The sequence below is a fragment of the Perognathus longimembris genome, chromosome 8 (assembly GCF_023159225.1).
Source record: "Perognathus longimembris pacificus isolate PPM17 chromosome 8, ASM2315922v1, whole genome shotgun sequence".
Taxonomy (NCBI): domain Eukaryota; kingdom Metazoa; phylum Chordata; class Mammalia; order Rodentia; family Heteromyidae; genus Perognathus; species Perognathus longimembris.
The window spans coordinates 72,384,521-72,405,354 of NC_063168.1; the positions used below are offsets into that span (position 1 = coordinate 72,384,521).

The 20,834-nt window shown below is 36.9% G+C and overlaps 1 protein-coding gene across 2 annotated transcripts in view; it reads left to right on the forward strand.

The window, feature by feature from the left end:
- Positions 1 to 20,834, forward strand: part of Rock2 (Rho associated coiled-coil containing protein kinase 2) — a 100,016-nt gene that overhangs the window by 68,478 nt on the left and 10,704 nt on the right. For both annotated transcript variants that reach the window (XM_048353408.1, XM_048353409.1), the window contains exons 10-30: positions 551 to 611; positions 1,802 to 1,813; positions 2,633 to 2,712; positions 2,835 to 2,883; positions 4,368 to 4,503; positions 4,594 to 4,685; positions 4,893 to 5,139; positions 5,752 to 5,858; positions 6,359 to 6,518; positions 8,777 to 8,937; positions 9,232 to 9,416; positions 13,097 to 13,166; positions 14,223 to 14,326; positions 14,735 to 14,921; positions 15,906 to 15,999; positions 16,102 to 16,196; positions 16,688 to 16,867; positions 17,021 to 17,183; positions 19,310 to 19,380; positions 20,233 to 20,321; positions 20,739 to 20,817. In XM_048353408.1, coding sequence (XP_048209365.1) covers positions 551 to 611; positions 1,802 to 1,813; positions 2,633 to 2,712; positions 2,835 to 2,883; positions 4,368 to 4,503; positions 4,594 to 4,685; positions 4,893 to 5,139; positions 5,752 to 5,858; positions 6,359 to 6,518; positions 8,777 to 8,937; positions 9,232 to 9,416; positions 13,097 to 13,166; positions 14,223 to 14,326; positions 14,735 to 14,921; positions 15,906 to 15,999; positions 16,102 to 16,196; positions 16,688 to 16,867; positions 17,021 to 17,183; positions 19,310 to 19,380; positions 20,233 to 20,321; positions 20,739 to 20,817 — 2,422 coding nt within the window. The remainder of the gene's footprint in view (positions 1 to 550; positions 612 to 1,801; positions 1,814 to 2,632; positions 2,713 to 2,834; positions 2,884 to 4,367; positions 4,504 to 4,593; positions 4,686 to 4,892; positions 5,140 to 5,751; positions 5,859 to 6,358; positions 6,519 to 8,776; positions 8,938 to 9,231; positions 9,417 to 13,096; positions 13,167 to 14,222; positions 14,327 to 14,734; positions 14,922 to 15,905; positions 16,000 to 16,101; positions 16,197 to 16,687; positions 16,868 to 17,020; positions 17,184 to 19,309; positions 19,381 to 20,232; positions 20,322 to 20,738; positions 20,818 to 20,834) is intronic.

The window sequence follows — 20,834 nt, forward strand, 5'->3', positions numbered from 1 at the left end:
CAATGAGGAGCCTCTGAAGACTTGATACAGTTGAGGAATTAGGTGTAATGATTGGAGTGACCAAGTGTCAGTTTTCCCAGGTTTGTTTCCTAGGATGACACATGGGATTTATATGAGAAAACTAGGAAAATTTCAACCAGTCTAGGATGTTGGTCATCCTCCTAATGTTTTTAGTGATCAGAATGCTGACCAAAATGAGGATAGTACCAGGAGCAACCCCATCAGGTTGGTTAGTAGTGTGAAAGACCTAGGAAAGGGAGAAGCTGACAATACAACAAGAGTGATGATTTACTTCTAAGACCTGCAAATCATGGATATTAACTGTGAGAAAAGAGTTTCTTTGTAGAATATGGGATAGACTGTAATGGTCAGAGAAATTCAAATGAGATGAAAAAGAGAGAAGAGGACTTTCATGTACTAGTTCTAGACCCAACAATATATTTAAGTAGGAAAAATAAGTTATCTTTGTGATTGATACTTAATTCTGAAAATAACTTGAATAAGACAAATTATATTAAAATGAAATGCAACTTTTCTCCATTTCTTTTAGGTTATTAAGTGACTCTCCATCATGTAGAGAAAATGATTTAATACAATCAAGAAAAAATGAAGTATGTATACATTTTTGACCACACTAGTTGTTTCATAATAATAAACTTTAATAATAATGATGAGTTTTTAAAAGTTCACTGGAAGCATTGCACCTTTGGCCTCAATCCTGGTCTTTAATCCTGGCTACTCAGATGGCTGGGATCAAAAGATATGATTCAAAAAGCCTGGGCAGGAAAGTCTCCAGACTATCTCCAACTAGCCCGCAGAAATTCTGGGCTGCATTTGTTGGCTCAAGTGCAAGAGTACAAGTTGTGAGCAACAAACCAAGTTAAGAGTGCTTAAAGCTGAGTCCAACCTGGTATCTGCATGCATGTGTGCGTGTATCTCAACAAAATGAAAGAAAACAAAATTCACTTGATCCTACTTTTTATGACAGGATCCTACTGTAAGCTGACCCCAAACTTTTGATCCTATTGCTTCATACCTGGATTCGTGATGCTGCTTTTTTTTTTTTTTTTTTTTTTTGGCCAGTCCTGGGCCATGAACTCAGGGCCTGAGCACTGTCCCTGGCTTCTTTTTGCTCAAGGCTAGCACTCTGCCACTTGAGCCACAGCACCACTTCTGGCCGCTTTCTATATATGTGGTACTGAGGAAATCAAAACCAGGGCTTCATGTATATTAGGCGAGCATTCTTGCCACTAGGCCATATTCCCAGCCCCACATGATGCTACTTTTGAAATCATGAGGTGGCATTTGTTGCTTGATACATTTTTGTCATAACATTGAAATTATCCATTTGTGTGAATGATTTCATTGTTTGAGACAGAAGAGCTAGTAAAGAGGGTTGTACATGCTTTCAGGCTTTAGTAGCAAAAATGACAGGTTCATAAGCAGCTATAATACTGTTTAGAAAATTTTGTGGTCTTGATGCAAAAGCACAGATAACGAGGTATAAGGTTCACTAAGTCAGGAAGGGATTCAATTTCTGAGTTTCTATATAAAAATGTATTTCTATAAAGGATATATTTTATCAACTGTAATATTTTGTGACTGCTATGATTTGTTAGTGCATACAAAGCTAAATCACACATGCATATATATAAATAACAGTGTTGAAACACATTTTCTTTAAACTCAGGATAAAGAAGAAAATGGGTTGAATAATTTTGGTCTGACTTGGTGTTCTAGGAAATTTATTAGGCATAACAAGCATATTAATGTTTTCTGTTTCTTTTTTTCCTTTACATAGGAAAGTCAAGAGGTATGTTGTCAAATGTACTAAAAACAGAAAAATTCATCAGTCTAGCAGTGTTTTAATGTAGTCACTGCCTACCTCTTATTTGGAATACCACATCTACCTGAGAGAGAAGTGCAACCTTTATGATGTCAAGTATCCCTCTTAATGTTTTCCTTGTCATTTTAAGTATGTTATGTAATTTTCTTTGTCAAAAGTTCTGGTAGCCAGAACTTCTGATTAAGCCTGTATTAACTAATGTGCTCAAATCAATGCACTGTCAGTCCAGAACAGTTAAACTTGATTCGTTTGTTAGCACACATCTTATTTTGGGACCATACTAATGTTTTTCTTAAGGTACATAATATTTGAGACACCACAACTCTTCACAGTAGTATGCCCAATACAAAAGAAGAACTAAATGCTCATGTTTAAAGGCAGCAATACATTTTTAGGTATACTTAAAGGATATTCTGTATATTTATTTCACATGTAGACCTTTATCTTCCTCTCATGAGCACAGATAGTGACCGTATTTTCAAGTAAAGAATTGGTAGAACAGTAGAGGCTACCAAAACATGGGTCCTTTATTTATACTGAATTTGAATCTTGGTGTCGTAGCACAGCTCAGCCTAAGTGGGAGCTTCTTCATTCCTGGTTGTGTGTCTGTGTGTTCCTGTGTGAAGTGATAGAGAGAGAGTAGACAGTGGGTGTCCCCTTTGCAGAAGTCACAGCACGCAGGGACAAATGTGGTAGAAGACTAGTTAAATAGAAAAGCCAAGTCGTGGCTGTCCTTGAGCCTCATCTTTAAATAGGACCAAAACTTGTTTCTTATTTTTTTGACAGATTCAGAAAAAACTATATACACTAGAAGAACAACTTAACACAGAGACTCAAGCCAAAGAAGAGTTAGAACAAAAGTGCAGGTATGTCTTGTACACAGTTAGTATATTTTAAAATGTAGGGTAATTACACAATTACTTTTAATTTTGTAGACCATGCTTATACCATAGATTTATTTGTTTACTATTTCTTTTTAATTCTTTAGATGCATTAATATTCGCCTAGAAAAAACAGTGAAAGAGCTAGAAGAAGAGGTAAAAATTACCTTATCCTTTTTGCAATACTGAGTACTTGTACTTTTTAAAAAAATTAATTTGTTGTCAACGTGATGTACAGAAGGGTGACAATTTCATACGTAAGGCAGTGATACTTGTGCTTTTTAACAATGGCCATACATATCTTGATAGATGGTAGAGTACACCTTTGTAGCAATGAAATATGAAATCATATGGTAACTTCTATTAGCTGCGTGTCATTCTGTTTTTATAGACTTAGTGTATAACTAGTATATATACATATTTCAAGTTTAAAAATGACATTTTTACTGTGGTTATAATGTCATGGTTTAAAAACAGAAAGTTACTTGAAAAAAATTGTTTTGGTGCTGGTACTAGGGCTTGAACTGAAGGCTTTATATTCTCATTTGGCTTTAGCTGGTGTTCTACCACTTGAAACACACCTTTTTTTGTTTTTTAATGTGCTGTTTATAACATTTTACTACCTATAAGTTAGTATTCAATAATGATTCAAGAGTGATGGAAAATTACAGAAAGTTTTGCTTTCAGTAGTGAATAAAACACGGTCTTAATTATCTTATATTTTATAAAAATGAGAAAAAATTTTTTCAGCCCTGGGGCTTGAACTCAGGGCCTAGGCACTGTTTCTGAGCCTCTTTTGCTCAAGGCTAGCACTCTTACCACTTGAGCTACAGCCGGCCTTTTCTGTTTATGTGGTACTGGGGAATCAAATCTAGGGCTTCATGCATGCTGGGCAAGCACTCTACCACTAAGCCGCCTTCCCATTATTTTAACAAAATAATGTCAGATTCTTTTTGCAGGGCAAGTACTGGGGTTTGAACTTAGGGATCTGTGTTTGCTAGTCAGACAGTCTTGCTTGAACCACACCTCTAGTCCATTTTGCACTGTTAATTTTGAGATAGGGTCTCACTTTTTGTCTTGAGTCAGTCTGAGCTTCTGTCTTCCTGTTTACTCTTCCCATTACAGCAGAGAAAACAGGCATATACCACCATACCCAGATTTTTTTGTTAAGATGGAGTATTATAAACTTGCCTAAGCTGGCCTTGAATTCCAGCCTCCCATGTAGATGAGATGACAAATGCATACCAACTAAGATGATGTTACATATTTTTTTGTACCTGTGGTGGCCTTGAACCAAGATTCCCCCAATCCCAGTCTTTGGCTCAGTGACAGCTTTATTTTTGGAGTCCCCTTAACTAAAGTTTTGGCTCAATTTTTTTTTTTTTTTTGGCCAGTCCTGGGCCTTGGACTCAGGGCCTGAGCACTGTCCCTGGCTTCTTTTTGCTCAAGGCTAGCACTCTGCCACTTGAGCCACAGCGCCGCTTCTGGCCGTTTTCTGTATATGTGGTGCTGGGGAATCGAACCCAGGGCCTCATGTATACAGGGCAAGCTCTCTTGCCACTAGGCCATATCTCCAGCCCCTCAATTTTTTTTTTTTAATGCATACTTCCTTTTGGTGGTAACAGTAAGCATTATTTCAGATTACGTTACGGAAAAATGTGGAATCAACAGTAAGACAACTGGAAAGAGAAAAGGCCCTTCTTCAGCACAAAAATGCAGAATATCAGCGGAAAGCCGATCATGAAGCTGATAAGAAACGGAATTTGGAAAATGATGGTTTGTGATGTAGAGCATTATGTACTTACCAAGAAAAATATTCTGTATGTGTGTTGTTGGAAATTGCCACTAAAATACTTTTTATCATAGTTAACAGCCTAAAGGACCAACTTGAAGATTTGAAAAAAAGAAATCAGAACTCTCAGATATCCACCGAGAAAGTAAATCAACTCCAGAAACAAGTAGGTTGATCTCTGTTGGTAAAGATAATGATTTTTATTTATGATAGCCTATTAGCATGAATTGTATGGCAGTGTTGCAGGCTTGGCCTCTATCCTTAGGAAAATACTTGTAGGTTATTTGCTTTGAGTAGTTTATAAGGGGGTAATAAATTGACGAGTTTTCATTATATAAAGCTGTGGGTTTTTTTACTTTTGAATGGGTAACAGCTGGATGAAACCCATGCTTTGCTGAGAACAGAATCTGATACTGCAGCTCGGCTAAGAAAAACCCAGGCAGAAAGTTCAAAACAGATTCAACAGCTGGAGTCTAACAATAGAGATCTTCAAGATAAAAACTGCCTGCTGGAAACTGCCAAGTTAAAACTTGAGAAGGAATTTATTAATCTCCAGTCAGCTCTAGAATCTGAAAGGAGGGACCGGACCCATGGATCAGAGATAATTAATGATTTGCAAGGTATGACAGTAGAGTGTGCACTTGAATTAATTTTGACTATCTTTGGTATGGGAATAACTTAAGATAATGGCTAATGCTGTGGAATAGCACATTTTAAAATATAGTACTCTGTTAAATAAAGTTAGAACATTAGAAATAGATAAAAAAAAGTTTATGAGGGCTGGGAATATGGCCTAGTGGCAGAGTGCTTGCCTCGTATACACGAAGACCTGGGTTCGATTCCCCAGCACCACATATATAGAAAACGGCCAGAAGTGGCGCTGTGGCTCATGTGACAGAGTGCTAGCCTTGAGCAAAAAGAAGCCAGGGACAGTGCTCAGGCCCTGAGTCTAAGGCCCAGGACTGGCAAAAAAAAAAAAAAAAAAAAAAAGTTTATGAACAAGAGATTTATTTTAAATTTCAGAATACCAGTATCTGCAATATCGATTGGGTTCTAGTTGATGGTGGGCAATTGAGTGTCAGTTGAATTAACTGTAAACCATTTCACCAACAAGTATAAAACTTGCTCACAATTAACAGCTACAAAATATTAGGCAGCTTCCAAATATTTTACTCTTAATTGGTGCATATAACTTTGTCGATAAATTGTTTTTAAAAAGTTGCAATTTTTAGGTAGAATATCTGGCCTAGAAGAAGATTTAAAGAATGGCAAAACCTTACTAGCAAAAGTAGAGCTGGAGAAGAGGCAACTACAGGAAAAGTTCACTGATTTGGAAAAGGTAAAATATTAAGCTATACACTTTTTTGGTAGAAAGAGTACTCTGGGATTTCAGATGATAAAAGTTATTCTAAAATATGGTAAATTAAAGGAATCTTTTTACACACTCATCAACTCTTATATTTAGACTTGGTTGTGTAGGGGAAGATGTAGTTTTAAGATTTAATAGAAACATACCATACAAGCAACTCTCATTGTCCTGGATGCTCATGAAGAAACTCCTTTTGCGATTTTAAAAGTTCAAGAAAGAATGTTTTTAGAAGTGGAGGCACTGAGCCCTGTAGTCCCTTTATTGTAGTAAACAATATTGATAGAGATCTCTCAACAGTATAGGAGGGACAGCAAGGGAGAGCAGGGAGAGTGAAAAGGTAGAGAGGTATAGATTACCATTGCAGAAAGTTTGGATGATAAGCCTCTTTAAAAACATTTGTGAAAGTTTTGAAATTGTAAGCCAGTTTTTTAAAAATTAATTGATACCTGCTATTTAAAATCTCTCAATAGGAAAAGAGCAACATGGAAATAGATATGACATACCAACTAAAAGTTATACAGCAAAGTTTAGAACAAGAGGAAGCTGAACACAAGACTACAAAAGCACGGCTCGCAGATAAAAATAAGATCTATGAGTCCATTGAAGAAGCTAAATCAGAGGCCATGAAAGGTAGGCAGTTTAAAGAAAATTTATGGGCATTTCTCCAAGAATTAATTCTGTATTGAATTCCTTGGTTTTTGGAACTATTTGTTTATATTTTATTGACAGATGTTAGGACTCAAAAGGAAGAAACCTAGTAGCGAACCTTTATGTAGTTGTTTTTTCCTCATGTCCTCATATCAGTTATTTCTTAGTAAGATCCGAACTCATCATTATTCAGCCATATTTTTAAGTCTGAGAGAACCCAGTGTCCCGGTGCTATCAGTTGTGAAAAGTGTACAGGTGTGACGTTCCAGGCAGATCTGTGCTGATTTGAGGCCTATGTTCTCTCTTTGTAATGTTTATGATGGCTTGACCTTTAATCATTTGTGCTTCAAAATTGTTCCTGGTTTATGCATGGTAAAGATTTTTTAAATAGTGGGTCCTACTAGGATATTTTGTTCAATGTATATTTTGGCACAAAGATACCAGACATATTTGATTAAAGCAGTATAATACTAAGAGATAATCTAGTTTACTTTTACAGACCAATTCTTGTCTTGGAATTATCATGGGATAATTATAGTATTTGTTTTCCAGATTGTAATTATAATGGATTTGAAATTCTGAAAGCAATTAATATTTTTAAAGTATCATTATGAAGGAATTAAATTTGTTGTGGAAATTTAAAAACTCTTAAAAAGGAATTTCAGGAAGTGAAGGTGTAGCTCTGGTGGTAGAGCACTAGCCATGAGCAAAAATCTTCTGGGACAGCCTGTCGCCCAGGCCCTGAGTTCAAGCCCTAGAACCAGCACAAAAAAAAAAAAAAAAAAAAGGAATTTTATTTCATACTGAAGTAAAACATTGTGAATAACTTAGCACAAAATCTTTTAGTCATTATATGTAATTAAAATTGTAGGTTTTGGGGCTGGGGATATAGCCTAGTGGCAAGAGTGCCTGCCTCGGATACACGAGGCCCTAGGTTCGATTCCCCAGCACCACATATACAGAAAACGGCCAGAAGCGGCGCTGTGGCTCAAGTGGCAGAGTGCTAGCCTTGAGCGGGAAGAAGCCAGGGACAGTGCTCAGGCCCTGAGTCCAAGGCCCAGGACTGGTCAAAAAAAAAAAAAACAAAACAAAATTGTAGGTTTTGTTAAAATAATCATTTTTGTTTAAGACATTAATTCATGATGATAAGATACAAAGTGAATGCTTTATTTAGAAAAATCTAATTGAACAGGGGAACTTAGTGGACTGTGTTGTCTTGTCCATGGCCTAGACAAGAATTGAGTATTTTTGGAAGTATAATTCATGTACAGTTAAATGTAAAATTTTTTAATGTTTGTGTTGTATCGCCAAAACAAAGCTATAAAATATTTACATATGCCCAGTGTCGGTGGCTTCAGGAGGCTAAGATCTGAGGATCCAAGTTCAAAGCCAGCCCTGGCAGAGAACTCTTAAGACTTTCATCTTAAATTAAGCACATAAAAGCTAGAAATGGAGCTGTGGCTAAAGTGGTAGTGCCAGCCTTGAGCATAAAAGCTCAGGGACAGCACCCAGGCCCTGAGTTCAAGCCCCCAGGACTGGAACAAAAAGGAAAAAAATGTACATAGCCTTGGTGTAAATTTCCTGGCATGCCCTTAGACACCTGCATAATAATGTATGACTATGCAAAAGACCCATGAGGTCATAAATCTACCAGCAGTTTCTTGAGGTAAAAACAGTAACACAGAGTTGGGTGCCGTGGCTCATGCCTACAATCCTAGCTACTCAGAGGCCTGAGGTCTGAGGATCACAGTTTGAAGCCAGCCTGCAGGAATGTCCATGAGACTCTTAATCTCCAGTTGACCACCAGAAAATGGGAAGTGGTACTGTGGCTCAAAGTGGTAGAGAGCTAGCCTTGAGTGCAAAATCTCTGGCATAGCTCTTAGGTCTTGAGTTCAAGCCCCATGGCTGACCAAAAAACCCCAACCAAACAATAACACATAAAGATACAAAATAACAGTAAGGTATATCTCTGTTTAAATATATCAGTATCTTATAGAATCATAAATAAAGGCAAATTTATCTTTACCATATCAGAGGATGATACATTTTATAGTCTGCCAACAAAACTCCTAATTTGCAAGCATAAAATTCTTGACATTTCATATATATTGAGAGTGGTAAGAATATTAAATTGGAAATGAATAAAAATACTTATCACTGTCTTTTTTATCGGCACTGTCACATTTGGTAGGTTTGTTTTAGGTGCAAATTCATTTTTATGTCCATTTTTATTGTAATAGAAATGGAGAAGAAACTCTTAGAAGAAAGGTCTTTAAAACAGAAGGTGGAGAACCTGTTACTAGAAGCTGAGAAAAAATGCTCTATTTTGGACTGTGACCTCAAACAGTCACAGCAAAAGGTGAATGAGCTCCTTAAGCAGAAAGATGGACTTAATGAGGATGTAAGTATATATTTTACTAATAAACTGTTTAAAAACAGTAATAAGCTAGTTTTATTTGTAAAGGCTTATTGAGGGCTTTGTGAACTCTAATTTCTTTCTTATATTCTACTCAGTCTGTTGGGTTTACTGGATTTTCATGTATAGCAGTAAGAAAATCATAATTTAATAATTTAAACGTTTTACTGTGAAATGAATGGAAAAACCTATTTTATATCGCAATGTTTTTCTGTTACCTTTATTCAGAAGAAAAATAAAAATCCTTTTATACTAAGTCTCTGTTTTATGTTTTTTAAGGTTCAAAATTTGACATTAAAAATAGAGCAGGAAACTCAGAAGCGCTGCCTCACGCAAAATGACCTGAAGATGCAAACACAGCAAGTTAACACACTGAAAATGTCAGAAAAACAGTTAAAACAAGAGAATAATCATCTCATAGAAATGAAAATGAGCCTGGAGAAGCAAAATGCTGAACTTCGGAAGTAAGCTCATTGAGACAAAGCTTTCATATGCACAATTATCCACATATACACTATCTTAATTTGTTTTTTTTTTACTTTCTCTAGAAGTCATGTGTTGAGCATTAATGCTGGCCTTCAAGCAGATTTTGTGTATTTACCGCTGCTACAGAGTACAGAGAGCAGAGCGGGAGTGGAGGGAGGCGGGGCCCAGGGTCTTTCCTCCATGTTCTTGAGGTTCTACCTCTGATCTGCCCCACAGGGGCAGGTATTACACAGCTATTCCACTTAATTTACTTACGAAGTAGAAAACATTGTGAGATTCTTTTAAAACATATTTATACTATTAAAGCTTATTCCATTCTTTCTATTAGTTATAGGATTACTTTTCCCATTCATGATCAGAGGTCCTGTTGTGTCCTAGGTATTTGAGGAGGAGAAATATGAGAGAATAAAGACTGAAGTGTGGCGATCATTCCACTACTAGTTGACCAACCTTGGGCAAAAATATTGAGTCTTTCTGAGCTTTCTATCCTACCTGTAAAAGGGAACAATAACATCTCATGGTTAGGAATTTGATAAAGGAACAGCATGACTTGCACAAAGTATCTGCAATGCAATAAGTGGTTGGGACCAGTTAGCGCTATTAGCACATCAGGATCTGAGACTACTACCTCACTGTGGCAGGTCAGCAACATAGATACTGTGGGGAAGAAAGGGTTAAAATGTTCAAATAGGGTTCCTTCTGCCCATGTATTGCCAGAGAAGCCTAGAGTCTTATTAAACTTAACCTTATTTCAACTTATCATTAGAAATCAATATTGAAATAGTATCCACACATGTTAGGTTTTGGTTGTTTCATTTTCTTATGTATTAGCTTTATTCCTCAAAATAAATCCTAATATTAAAATTTAGTGGGGGCTTGCTAGCTTATTAGGCTTCCTGGCTGGTGCTGCTGACAGCTTTGAAACTCCGTCTTCCATGGTTCTTTTCTTCCTTGTTTGAGTAGTTTTGTTTTTAAGACAGGGTCTTGCCAAGTACCGCAGGCTTGCTTTGAACTCCCTACATAGCCCAGGTTGTCTTCGATCTCTCAGTCCTTCTGCCACGGCCTCTTGAGTGCTAGGATTTTAAGTGTGCTTGTACCACCATGCCTAGCCTCTGTCACATTTTTTTTTATACTTGTAGGGCAATAAAAAGCATGAATTCTCAGTGATACACTCCTTAGTAATAAAATGTAGAAATAACACATAAGTGATATTGAGTCATACTTTCCTTTTTAAAGGTCATGTAAATAAAACAAAGTATATTAACTGATAAGGAGAGTGAAAGCCCTGGGTTATATGCAGCTTGAACATAGTGAGTCACATCATTTGTTTGAGTTTTTCTTATAGTCTTTAAATATGTTTTCTTTCTTTTTTTTTTTTTTTTTTTTGGTACTGGGGATCGAACCCAGGACGTTGCACTTGCTAGGCAAGCGCTTTGCCACTGAGCTACATCCCAGCCCTTAGTCTTTAAATATGCAAGTATTTTCTTACCTGTAAAATACCCAGAACTAACTTTTCTTTCTTTCTTTCTTTCTCTCTCTCTTTCTTTCTTTCTTTCTTTCTTTCTTTCTTTCTTTCTTTCTTTCTTTCTTTCTTTCTTTCTTTCTTTCTCTCTTACTCTTTCTCTCTCTTCTCTCTCTTTCTTTCTTTCTCTCTCTCTCCTTCCTTCCTTCCTTCCTTCCTTCCTTCCTTCCTTCCTTCCTTCCTTCCTTCCTTCCTTCCTTCCTTCCTTCCTTCCTTCCTTCCTCTCTCTCTTCCTTTTTCTTTCTTTCCTTCCTTCCTTCCTCCCTCCCTCCCTCCCTCCCTTCCTCCCTCCCTCCCTCCCTTCCTTCCTTTCTTTCTTTCCTGGAGCTTGAACTCTGGTCTTGGGCACTATCTCTGAGCTTCTTTTTGCTCAAGGCAAGTGCTCTACCACTTAAGCCACAGTGTCACTTACAGCTTTTTTGAGGGAGATATATTTGGAGATGAGAGTCTCACTGAGGTTCCTAATCCGGCTGACTTCAAACTACAATCCTCAGATCTCAGCCTCCTGAGTGGCTAGGATTACAGGTATAAGTAGCCCACTGGGGCTGGGCTAATACTACATTTTTTTTTTTTAAGGCAGGACATGTTGTTTCCTTTTATGAATATAGCTATATTCCTTTCTCCAGGGGGTTATATGGCTTAGTTTGTTATGCAGTTATATGTAGGATTGAGTTTTTGGTATGTCTTTTTTTTTTTGGTTCATCATGGGGCTGGAACTTAGGGTTTGTGTTCTACCACTTTGAGCTCCATTTTCAGTTTTCTGGTGTTAATTGGAGACAAGAGTCTCAAAGATTTTCCTGCCTGGGATAGGTGTGAACCTCAATCCTCAGGTCTCAGCCCCTTGAGTCACTATAGGCATAAGCCACCAGCTTCCAGCTCTCTTCTTTTTACCTTTTTTTTTTTTTTTACTTATATACTAGACGTTGTGTTTTCCAACTTGATAACGAACCTTAGCTTGACTTGAGATAAATATAATTTTTATGCTTTTTAAAATAAGCCTTAAACAGCATTTCAACTATTTTTTTGTTGTTAGACTCATTTTATTTTTAATTACTGGTTCAGAAATATACAGAGAAAAGCATGCATTATAAATTTATAGTTCAGGGCTGGGAAGGTCGCTTAGTGGTGGAGTGCTTGCCTAGCATGCATGAAGCCCTGGGTTTGATTCCTCAGCACCACATATATAGAAAAAGCCAGAAGTGCCGCTGTGGCTCAAGGGGTCAAGTGCTAACCTTGAGCAAAAAGAAGCCAGGGACAGTGCTCAGGCCCTGAGTCCAAGCCCCAGGACTGGCAAAAGAAAACCCCAACAAACAAAAAAAACTTACAGTTCAGTAAAGTTTTACAGATTATAGAAATCTGAATCTCTTCTGATTTAGATGCAAAGCAGGGCTCCTAGTCTCCCTCAGGCCCCACCAAGCCGCTTCTTCACTCACCCCGAGAACCAATTTTCAAATACTCTGCATACCATGGTTGGCATATGGAACTGATCACAGCATAGGTACAGGAATGTGTAATCAGTCTTGTTGGTTTAATATTACACTGTTTGGTCTTAGAACGTTTTTATACTCTTGAAAGTCATTGAGGATTTTAGAGCTTTTAGTGATTGTTGTTTGATTGAGGAAAATTAAAAATACACATTTCATTAGTTTATTCATTACATATGTCAGAGAACCTGAGGAAAAAGTCCATATGCACTAGTGAAGGAGTGACCATTTTTTGTTGTTGTTTTATTTATTTTCCTGGTCCTGGGGTTTGAACTTGGCCTCGGCAATGTTCCAGAGCTTCTTTTGCTACAGGCTAGCACCCTACCACTTGTGCCACAGCTCCACTTCTGTCTTTTGTCTTTTGGGGAATTTTTGGTAGTTAATTGGAGATGAGCGTTTCCTGCTGGAGCTGCCTTCAACTGTGATTCTTAGATTTCAGCCTCCTGAATAGATAGGATTACAGGTATGAGGCACTGGCTCCTGGCTAGTTCCTGGCTAGGACTGACAGTTTTAAAAAGCAGAGATATACTTTGTAATATCAACATGAGAATGATTTGACCTCATAGATTTTTTGAAAAAGCCCCAAGTGTTCCCCAAGCTGTCTTGCTACAGTGATTGATCACAACACTTTCTCAACTCATTGTCTTCATAGAGAACGCCAGGATGCAGATGGGCAAATGAAAGAGCTCCAAGATCAACTTGAAGCAGAGCAGTATTTCTCAGTAAGTTTCATGCACATTAATTTGGAAATTGCTATTTTTTGGAATTTAAAAAATTCTTTCTGCATAACTAAGAGGATGACTGTCTTTAAATAGATTTTTATAGTAAACACTAGAATGTTTTGTATGGGACATTTTGTATCATATAACTCATAATAAAAGTACTGTGTGGGGTGGAACCATGGCTTAAACGGTAAAGTGCCTATATTAGCCAGGCATAGTGATACACACCTGTAGTCAAAGGTGAAAGAATCACTTGAGCCTATGAGACCAGCCTAAGCCATGTTACAAGATACCATCTCAGAACAAAAATTACCATCTCTAGAAACATAACTTTATGCGCACACAGTACCATATCTTCAAAGTTGGCTTAAAAGCATTGCTCTTTGAGGAAAAATATTTTCATAATGCAAAGAAATAAAAGTGTCATTTTGACAGACCTCTTTGAGATCAGTTTTTAAAAATGAAGTAGATACTATCACCTCTTTTCCATTCATATAAGTCAACAATTTTTTTTTGTATGTGTGCCAGTATTGGGGCTTGAACTCAGAGCCTGAGCTGTACCTCAGTTTCTCTGTGCTAAGGGAAGTATTCTACCACTTGAGTCACAGCCCTACTTCCAGCTTTTTCTGTTTATGTGGTGCTGAGGAATTGAACCCAGGGCTTCATGCATGCTAGGCAAGCACTCTACCACTAAGCCACATTCCCAGACCAACAAAATGGTTGTTGTTGTTTTTGCTAATAATGTATTTTTTTGCCTCTTTATCCTTCTACCAATGATGCTATTTTTTTAAAAAAATGAGAAGTATTACTATAATACCCAAACTTATGCCTTTACATTTGTAGCTGACTTTTTTAGGGTAGGGTGTGCTAGGGACTAAACCTAGGGTTTCATGCATGCTAAGCATGCAGTCTACCACCAAGCTATCCTGCAAACTGCTAGCTGAACTTTTATTATCAGTGGATGACTGAAAAATAAGAAAGTCCACTCAACTATTTATTTGCTGTTAATGTTCTTGATTATACTGATGAAGATTCCTGTTGTATTTTCCTTTTTAGACCCTCTATAAAACACAAGTTAGAGAACTTAAGGAAGAAAGTGAAGAAAAGACTAAATTGTGTAAAGAGTTACAGCAGAAGAAGCAGGAATTACAGGATGAAAGGTAAGGACAAGCTGCTGTCCTGTCTTCATAGGCACATGCCTAGCATCTAGAACAGGGCCTGCTGTTTATAAAGCATCAATGCATTGATGGAGTCAAGGAGACAAAAATTCTTATTTGTTTCGAGCTCAAAGAAATTTATTATTATTTTAAAGAAGTTACACTATACAAAGAAATTTCAATTTAACAAATGAATTTATATATGAAGTACAATGCCTCTTGATTAATATCATGCCTTCCATCATTCTGATAAAAACTTATGCGTAGCAAAAATTGCATATGAAAACAGTATATCTTTAACGGGACTGGGGACTTACTCAGTGGTAGAGTATGCACGTTTAGCATGCATGTTCAGTCTTCATCACGAAAAAATTCTTTTATTGTTTTACACGTTGTTTTTCTAAAATCCAGGGACTCCTTGGCTGCCCAGCTGGAGATCACCTTGACCAAAGCAGATTCTGAGCAGCTGGCTCGTTCAATTGCTGAAGAACAGTATTCTGATTTGGAAAAAGAGAAAATCATGAAAGAACTAGAGATCAAAGAGATGATGGCTCGACATAAACAAGAACTTACTGAAAAAGATGCTACTATTGCATCTGTAAGTAAAATTCTTGGTACTTTTTGGATTATAATTAAATTTCTGTATCATATATACATTTGTCATATGAAATATTTGTCATATGAATACATTTGAATGAAAATTTGTGCTGACTACCAGATTTTTAACTCAAAGTCTTAATCTCCCCCCCCCCCCTGCAAAAATAATACCAAGTAGTTGGGTTTACACTATCAATTATGCCGATCTATTAAAAAGTAATCTGATCCGGCTCATTGGAAATTAAGAATAGCCAGAAATTTGTGTGCTGGCAAAACTTAATATGTGGTGAAAGTGACAGCATACCATCCATGGGTCGGGAAGGAACAGGGATTTGGTATGTGGGTTTTTTTAGTTTGTTTTTTGGTTATAGGGCTTGAACTCAGGTCCTGGGCTGCTTTCCCTCAGCTCTTTTGCTTAAGGCTAGCATTCTACTACTTTGAGCCTGCATAGCTTCCAGCTTTTCTAATGCCTAATAAAAATAAGAGTCTCATGAGCTTTCCTGTCCAGGCTGTCTTTGAATGGTGATGCTCAGATCTCAGCCTCCTGAGTAGATAGGATTACAGGCATGGGCCACCAGTGCCTGGCCTCTTTGTATAATTTTTATCTCCCATTTTAAACTAATGCTCTGAAAAACATTCTTCAGTTTTCAAATTTATTATGTGTGGGGGGAATAAAGGGCTTTGTGGCTCTTTTTTTTTTTTTATCAATTCACTCAGTAGTTTTTTCATTCTTTAAGAAAATGGTTAAGGATTTGTTAGCGAAGGGCACATTTTTGGCTTCCAGGAGTACATATGCAGAGTGTTGTGGTGAGCAGGATTTCCATGAGGGGCAGAGTGGGTCAGGGAGCGCAGGGGAAGAAGTGTCGAGATGGCAGACTTAGAAAATGAGACTTGCCAGCATGCTAGTATTCTTCTGTTTCCATTACTGTTTTATGACTTTATTTTGGTAAGTTGGGATATAATTTTCTTCACTTTCATTTCTTAGCTTGAAGAAACAAATAGGACACTAACTAGTGATGTTGCTAATCTTGCAAATGAGAAAGAAGAATTAAACAACAAATTGAAAGATGCCCAAGAGCGTATGTATTAACAAAGACAAGTTTATTTTTCATTTCCCCAGTGCCTGCCACTTCCTGTAGTATCAATATGGTGTTTGTATTTTGCATTCCTATGTGTTTCAGAACTATCACGGCTGAAAGATGAGGAGATAAGTGCTGCAGCCATTAAAGCACAGTTTGAGAAGCAGCTGTTGACAGAGAGGACGCTCAAGACACAGGCATGTCGCTTCAGCTCATATGCTTTCCTCTGTCTGCTGTACTTCTAGCACTACACATCGGAGCAGAGCTCACTGACTGTCAGTGTGTGGGCAGTTTTCAGAATTATCATTGGGAAATGATGAAAACGAAAAACTAAGAGTTACAGAATGGAGAAGGAAGTGTATTATTTAAAATAATGTACAAAGTTTTATTTGTAGGGGCTGGGAATGTGGCTTAGCGGTAGAATGCCATGCACGAAGTCCTGGGTTTGACTACTCAGCACCACAAAAACAGGGAAAAGGCTCAAGTGGCAGAGTGCTGGCCTTGAGCAAAAAGAAGCTGGGGACAGTACTCAAGCCCTGAGCCTAAGCCCCAGGACTGGCAAAAAAAAAAAAGTTTCTTAGCTGTGTATATCAGAAGAACATTAGTCATGATTCCATAACTTGTAGTTAGTGAGTTACTGAGAAACCATCAACACAATTTTACTTATACTTATTTTTACATTTTTAAGGCTGTGAATAAATTGGCTGAAATCATGAATCGGAAAGAGCCCGTCAAGCGTGGCAGCGACACAGATGTACGAAGAAAAGAGAAGGAGAATAGAAAGCTACATATGGAGCTTAAGTCTGAACGTGAAAAACTGACCCAGCAGATGATCAAATATCAGAAAGAACTAAATGAAATGCAGGCTGTAAGAATTCTTTTGGAACCCAAGCTTTTTTAAAAAATTATTTTTTATTTTTGTAATTGAAGAAATGGGATTGTTTTCATATCTGTGGTTATTTGGTATCAGGACATTTCTACTAATTACTGAAATGAGTCAATTTGATTTAATTTTTCATAGCAAATAGCTGAAGAGAGCCAGATTCGAATTGAGCTGCAGATGACGCTGGACTCTAAGGACAGTGACATTGAGCAGCTGCGCTCACAGCTCCAGGCCTTGCACTTGGACAGCGCCAGTACCGGCAGTGGGCCAGGAGATGCGGATGCCGATGATGGGTTTCCAGGTACAGATTCTTCCAGTCCCGATGTTTGTCTTAAGTGTACATCAGGTGATAGTCCTCACTTTTGCACTTGGCTGCTCTTGAGGGAAAAAAAAAATGTCCTGTCTCTAAAGGAAATCCTACTCTTTTGAGTTGGTCATTCAAATAAGATGTTAGACTTAAGTTATTCATTGATTTTTGACAATACTTTACATTAATAATGCAAACAAAACTCCAAGTATGTTATATAACTTAACTCATTGTATGTTATATAGTCACTTTCTTTTTAAGCTTTTGTTTTATTTTCTCTCTTCATCTTACTTCCCTGTATGTTGGGTGTTAAGTTCATATTACTCAGTCACACACTATGGAATCCCTGTCATTCACCTACCGACGCTCTTCTACTTCTCTCAATATTGCCACTAAGCCTTCCAGTTCTCACATGCTCCTTCACTCTGACTCTGACTCAGAAGAAGAATCTCTGTCTTACTTACCCATTCCTCCGGAACCTAATGGTACAGGTGATATCCTCAAAAGCTCTCTGTCTTTGCAGTTTTCCTCACTACCTTTAATTTCAGTCCTTCTGATTTTTTTTTTACAGTAACTAATACTAACCCTGACATGTTGATGTAGACTGATTATTTTTAACTCATTAGAAATATATTGCTACATAAAAAAACAATTTTCTTATGGCACTGCTGCTGTAATTGGTAGGCCATTTATTTTGCTAACTTACAAGAAATGGAATAATGCATCGTCACTTACAAATGTATGCTCTTAATCCTCCCTCCCTCCCTCCTTCTCCATTTCTCCTTCCCTCTCTTCTCTCTTCTTTCCTTCTTTCTTCCTTTTTTTTTTTGGCTCTACTGGGGATTGGGCCCAAAGCCTCAAAGTTGGTAGGAAACACTGCCATTTGGGTGCTCTCCCCTAACCTGTGTCATCCATTTCTAAACAGGACATTCTGTTTGAATTTTCGAATAAAGTGATGGAAAAAACCATATAGACTGCTTTCAGAGAATATGGTTAGGTTTCATTTTATATTTACCAGTTGCACATGATGTATTAGACCTCAAAGAAGGATATGAAACAATTCTTAGCCTGAACAGACTTGGTGGCTGCAATGAAGAAACTCAGAGTTTCTTTTTAAATGAGAAAGACATCTCTATGGCATTTCTCTCAACTTTGGTTTCCTCCCTAAATTAGGGATATAATTCCTGTTGTGTGGTGTTGTAGAAAACTTATGTGAAGTACTTAGTACATTTGGCATAAATAGGTGGTAAATAATTAATAACCAGGGGCTAGGATTGTGGCTTAGTGGTAGAGTACTTCCTAGCATTCATGAAGCCCTGGGTTTGATTCCTCAATACCAAATAAAGACAAAAAGCCAGAACTGGTGCTGTGGCTCAAATGGTAGGGTGCTAGCCTTGAGCAAAAGGAAGCCCAGGGACAGTGCCCAGGCCCTGAGTTCAAGCCCAGGACTGGCATACACACACAAGATTTAAAAATAATAACCCTACAAAATGCCGTTTCACTGCTTATTTCATTAAAAGACACTATGCAAGTATATTAAAACAAAGTATAAAGATTTAGATATTTTTCTTTATAGAGCTAGAGTTTTGCCAATTTTTGGTATTTTGGAGTTCAGAAACATCTTGTTTATATTGTTGGTTGTTATACAGGTTTGGACATTAATTTACACCATTTTTTATTTCATTTTTAGCTTAGCCATTCTGAAAGTCCGTAAACACAATTATTTAAAGTATTTTCTTCTTAAAAATTTATGTTATATCTGTAAGCGGAAAAAGTAAAAGATTCCAGAGCAGATAATACCAGTGAAAATAGAATTTCTGTTATTCTGCACCTTTTTTGTTATTTTGCAACTTTTCTTTTGCCAGTGCATGAGTTTATCCAATAGGACATTTGACTTTATAATACAGCTTATTTATTTCCAGTGTGATATACCTGGATTTTGTTTTGTTTAACTTGCTTCTACTGATCCTGCATTATTGTTGTGTTCTAGAGAACATATGGTGACAAATAGTGAAGAATGAGTTGGATTGGTTTTGTGAATTTTACATTAAAATTTTATTCCTCATTGTCTAAGGTGAATCATTATATTTATTTATTTATTTATCTATGCTTGTTTATAGAATCAAGATTAGAAGGATGGCTGTCTTTACCTGTGAGAAATAACACTAAGAAATTTGGATGGGTTAAAAAGGTAAATGATCTTTTCTTTTCTTTTTCTTTTTTTTTTTTTTTTTTTTTGCCAGTCTTGGCTCTTGGATTCAGGGCCTGAGCACTGTCCCTGGCTTCTTTTTGCTCAAGGCCCACACTCTACCTCTTGAGCTATAGTGCCACTTCCAGCCTTTTCTGTTTATGTGATGCTGAGGAATCGAACTCAGGGCTTCATGCATGCAAGGCAAGCACTCTACCGCTAAGCCACATTCCCAGCCTCGTAATTGATCTTTTTAAATATGGTTTTCCCTCTCTCTGTTGTCTTCTCTCTTTCTTTCCCATTTTCTCTTATCTCTTAACTTCTTTCCTTTTTCTTGTGGTTTAACTCCAGCTATTTCAACTTTGGAGTTGCAGAACATACGTATCTACAATTTTAGATATATAAATAAATCTTACTCTGATTTGGGTGGATATAATTTTACTGTGTGAAAAAGAATCTTTTTTTTTATGTGTTGTTAATAATGATATGTGTTTTAGAGTTAGGCACATAAAAGGCTGTGACAGTGTGTTGACAGTAGTGCTTTTAATGTTATAATGTACATTTTTTGGTAAGGATACTAATACTATTTATTGTATCCAGAAGTCAAATTAGTCCAAAGACACATTTGACTTCACTTTCCTTCTCCTGTTTGATTATTTAAAGTATCCACAAACAAAAAATAGGTAATAGATCAATATACAAATATTGTTACTTTCCTATAGCTATACTAGTGCTTTTTAGTTACTTAATCTAAATATTTATTGTTAGCATGGATTTCTAATAAAAGAAAAATCAGTAGATATGGCATATAGTAACTATTAAATGATTGATTCTTTCCTCTCATCTTTTTAACAGTATGTGATTGTAAGCAGTAAGAAGATTCTTTTCTATGACAGTGAACAAGATAAAGAGCAATCTAATCCTTACATGGTTTTAGATATAGAGTAAGTGCTTTTACTAGAATATTTAGACTCTTAACCTTTTCTTGTCTTTTTAAATTCTGATAAGAGAGGAGCTGCCATTTTCTGTGCAGTTAGTCCATGTGTTGTTGGTCATTAAGAACTCATAGTCTAGAACCTGTTGTCCAGTGCTCCATCCTGTGATCTCCTTAATGTGATGGAAGTCGGACAGTACCCAAAACGTCTTCATCTCGTGGGTCTTTAATTCACTGCTTTCTGATAGTAGTAGAAAATGTGACTTACTAGAAATATGTAAAAATCTTAAGTAATGTTTGCATTACAAGATATTATGTGAGCTTCTAACATGGGCCAAAGTAGTCAGTGTGTACTTCTGATATAAAAATAGGATTAACTCAAGTTGTTATGATCCTTGGATAATATTTTGTTCTTTTATTAATATAGCAAGCTCTTTCATGTCCGGCCAGTTACCCAGACAGATGTATATAGAGCAGATGCTAAAGAAATCCCCAGGATCTTCCAGGTAAACATTGTTTCCTT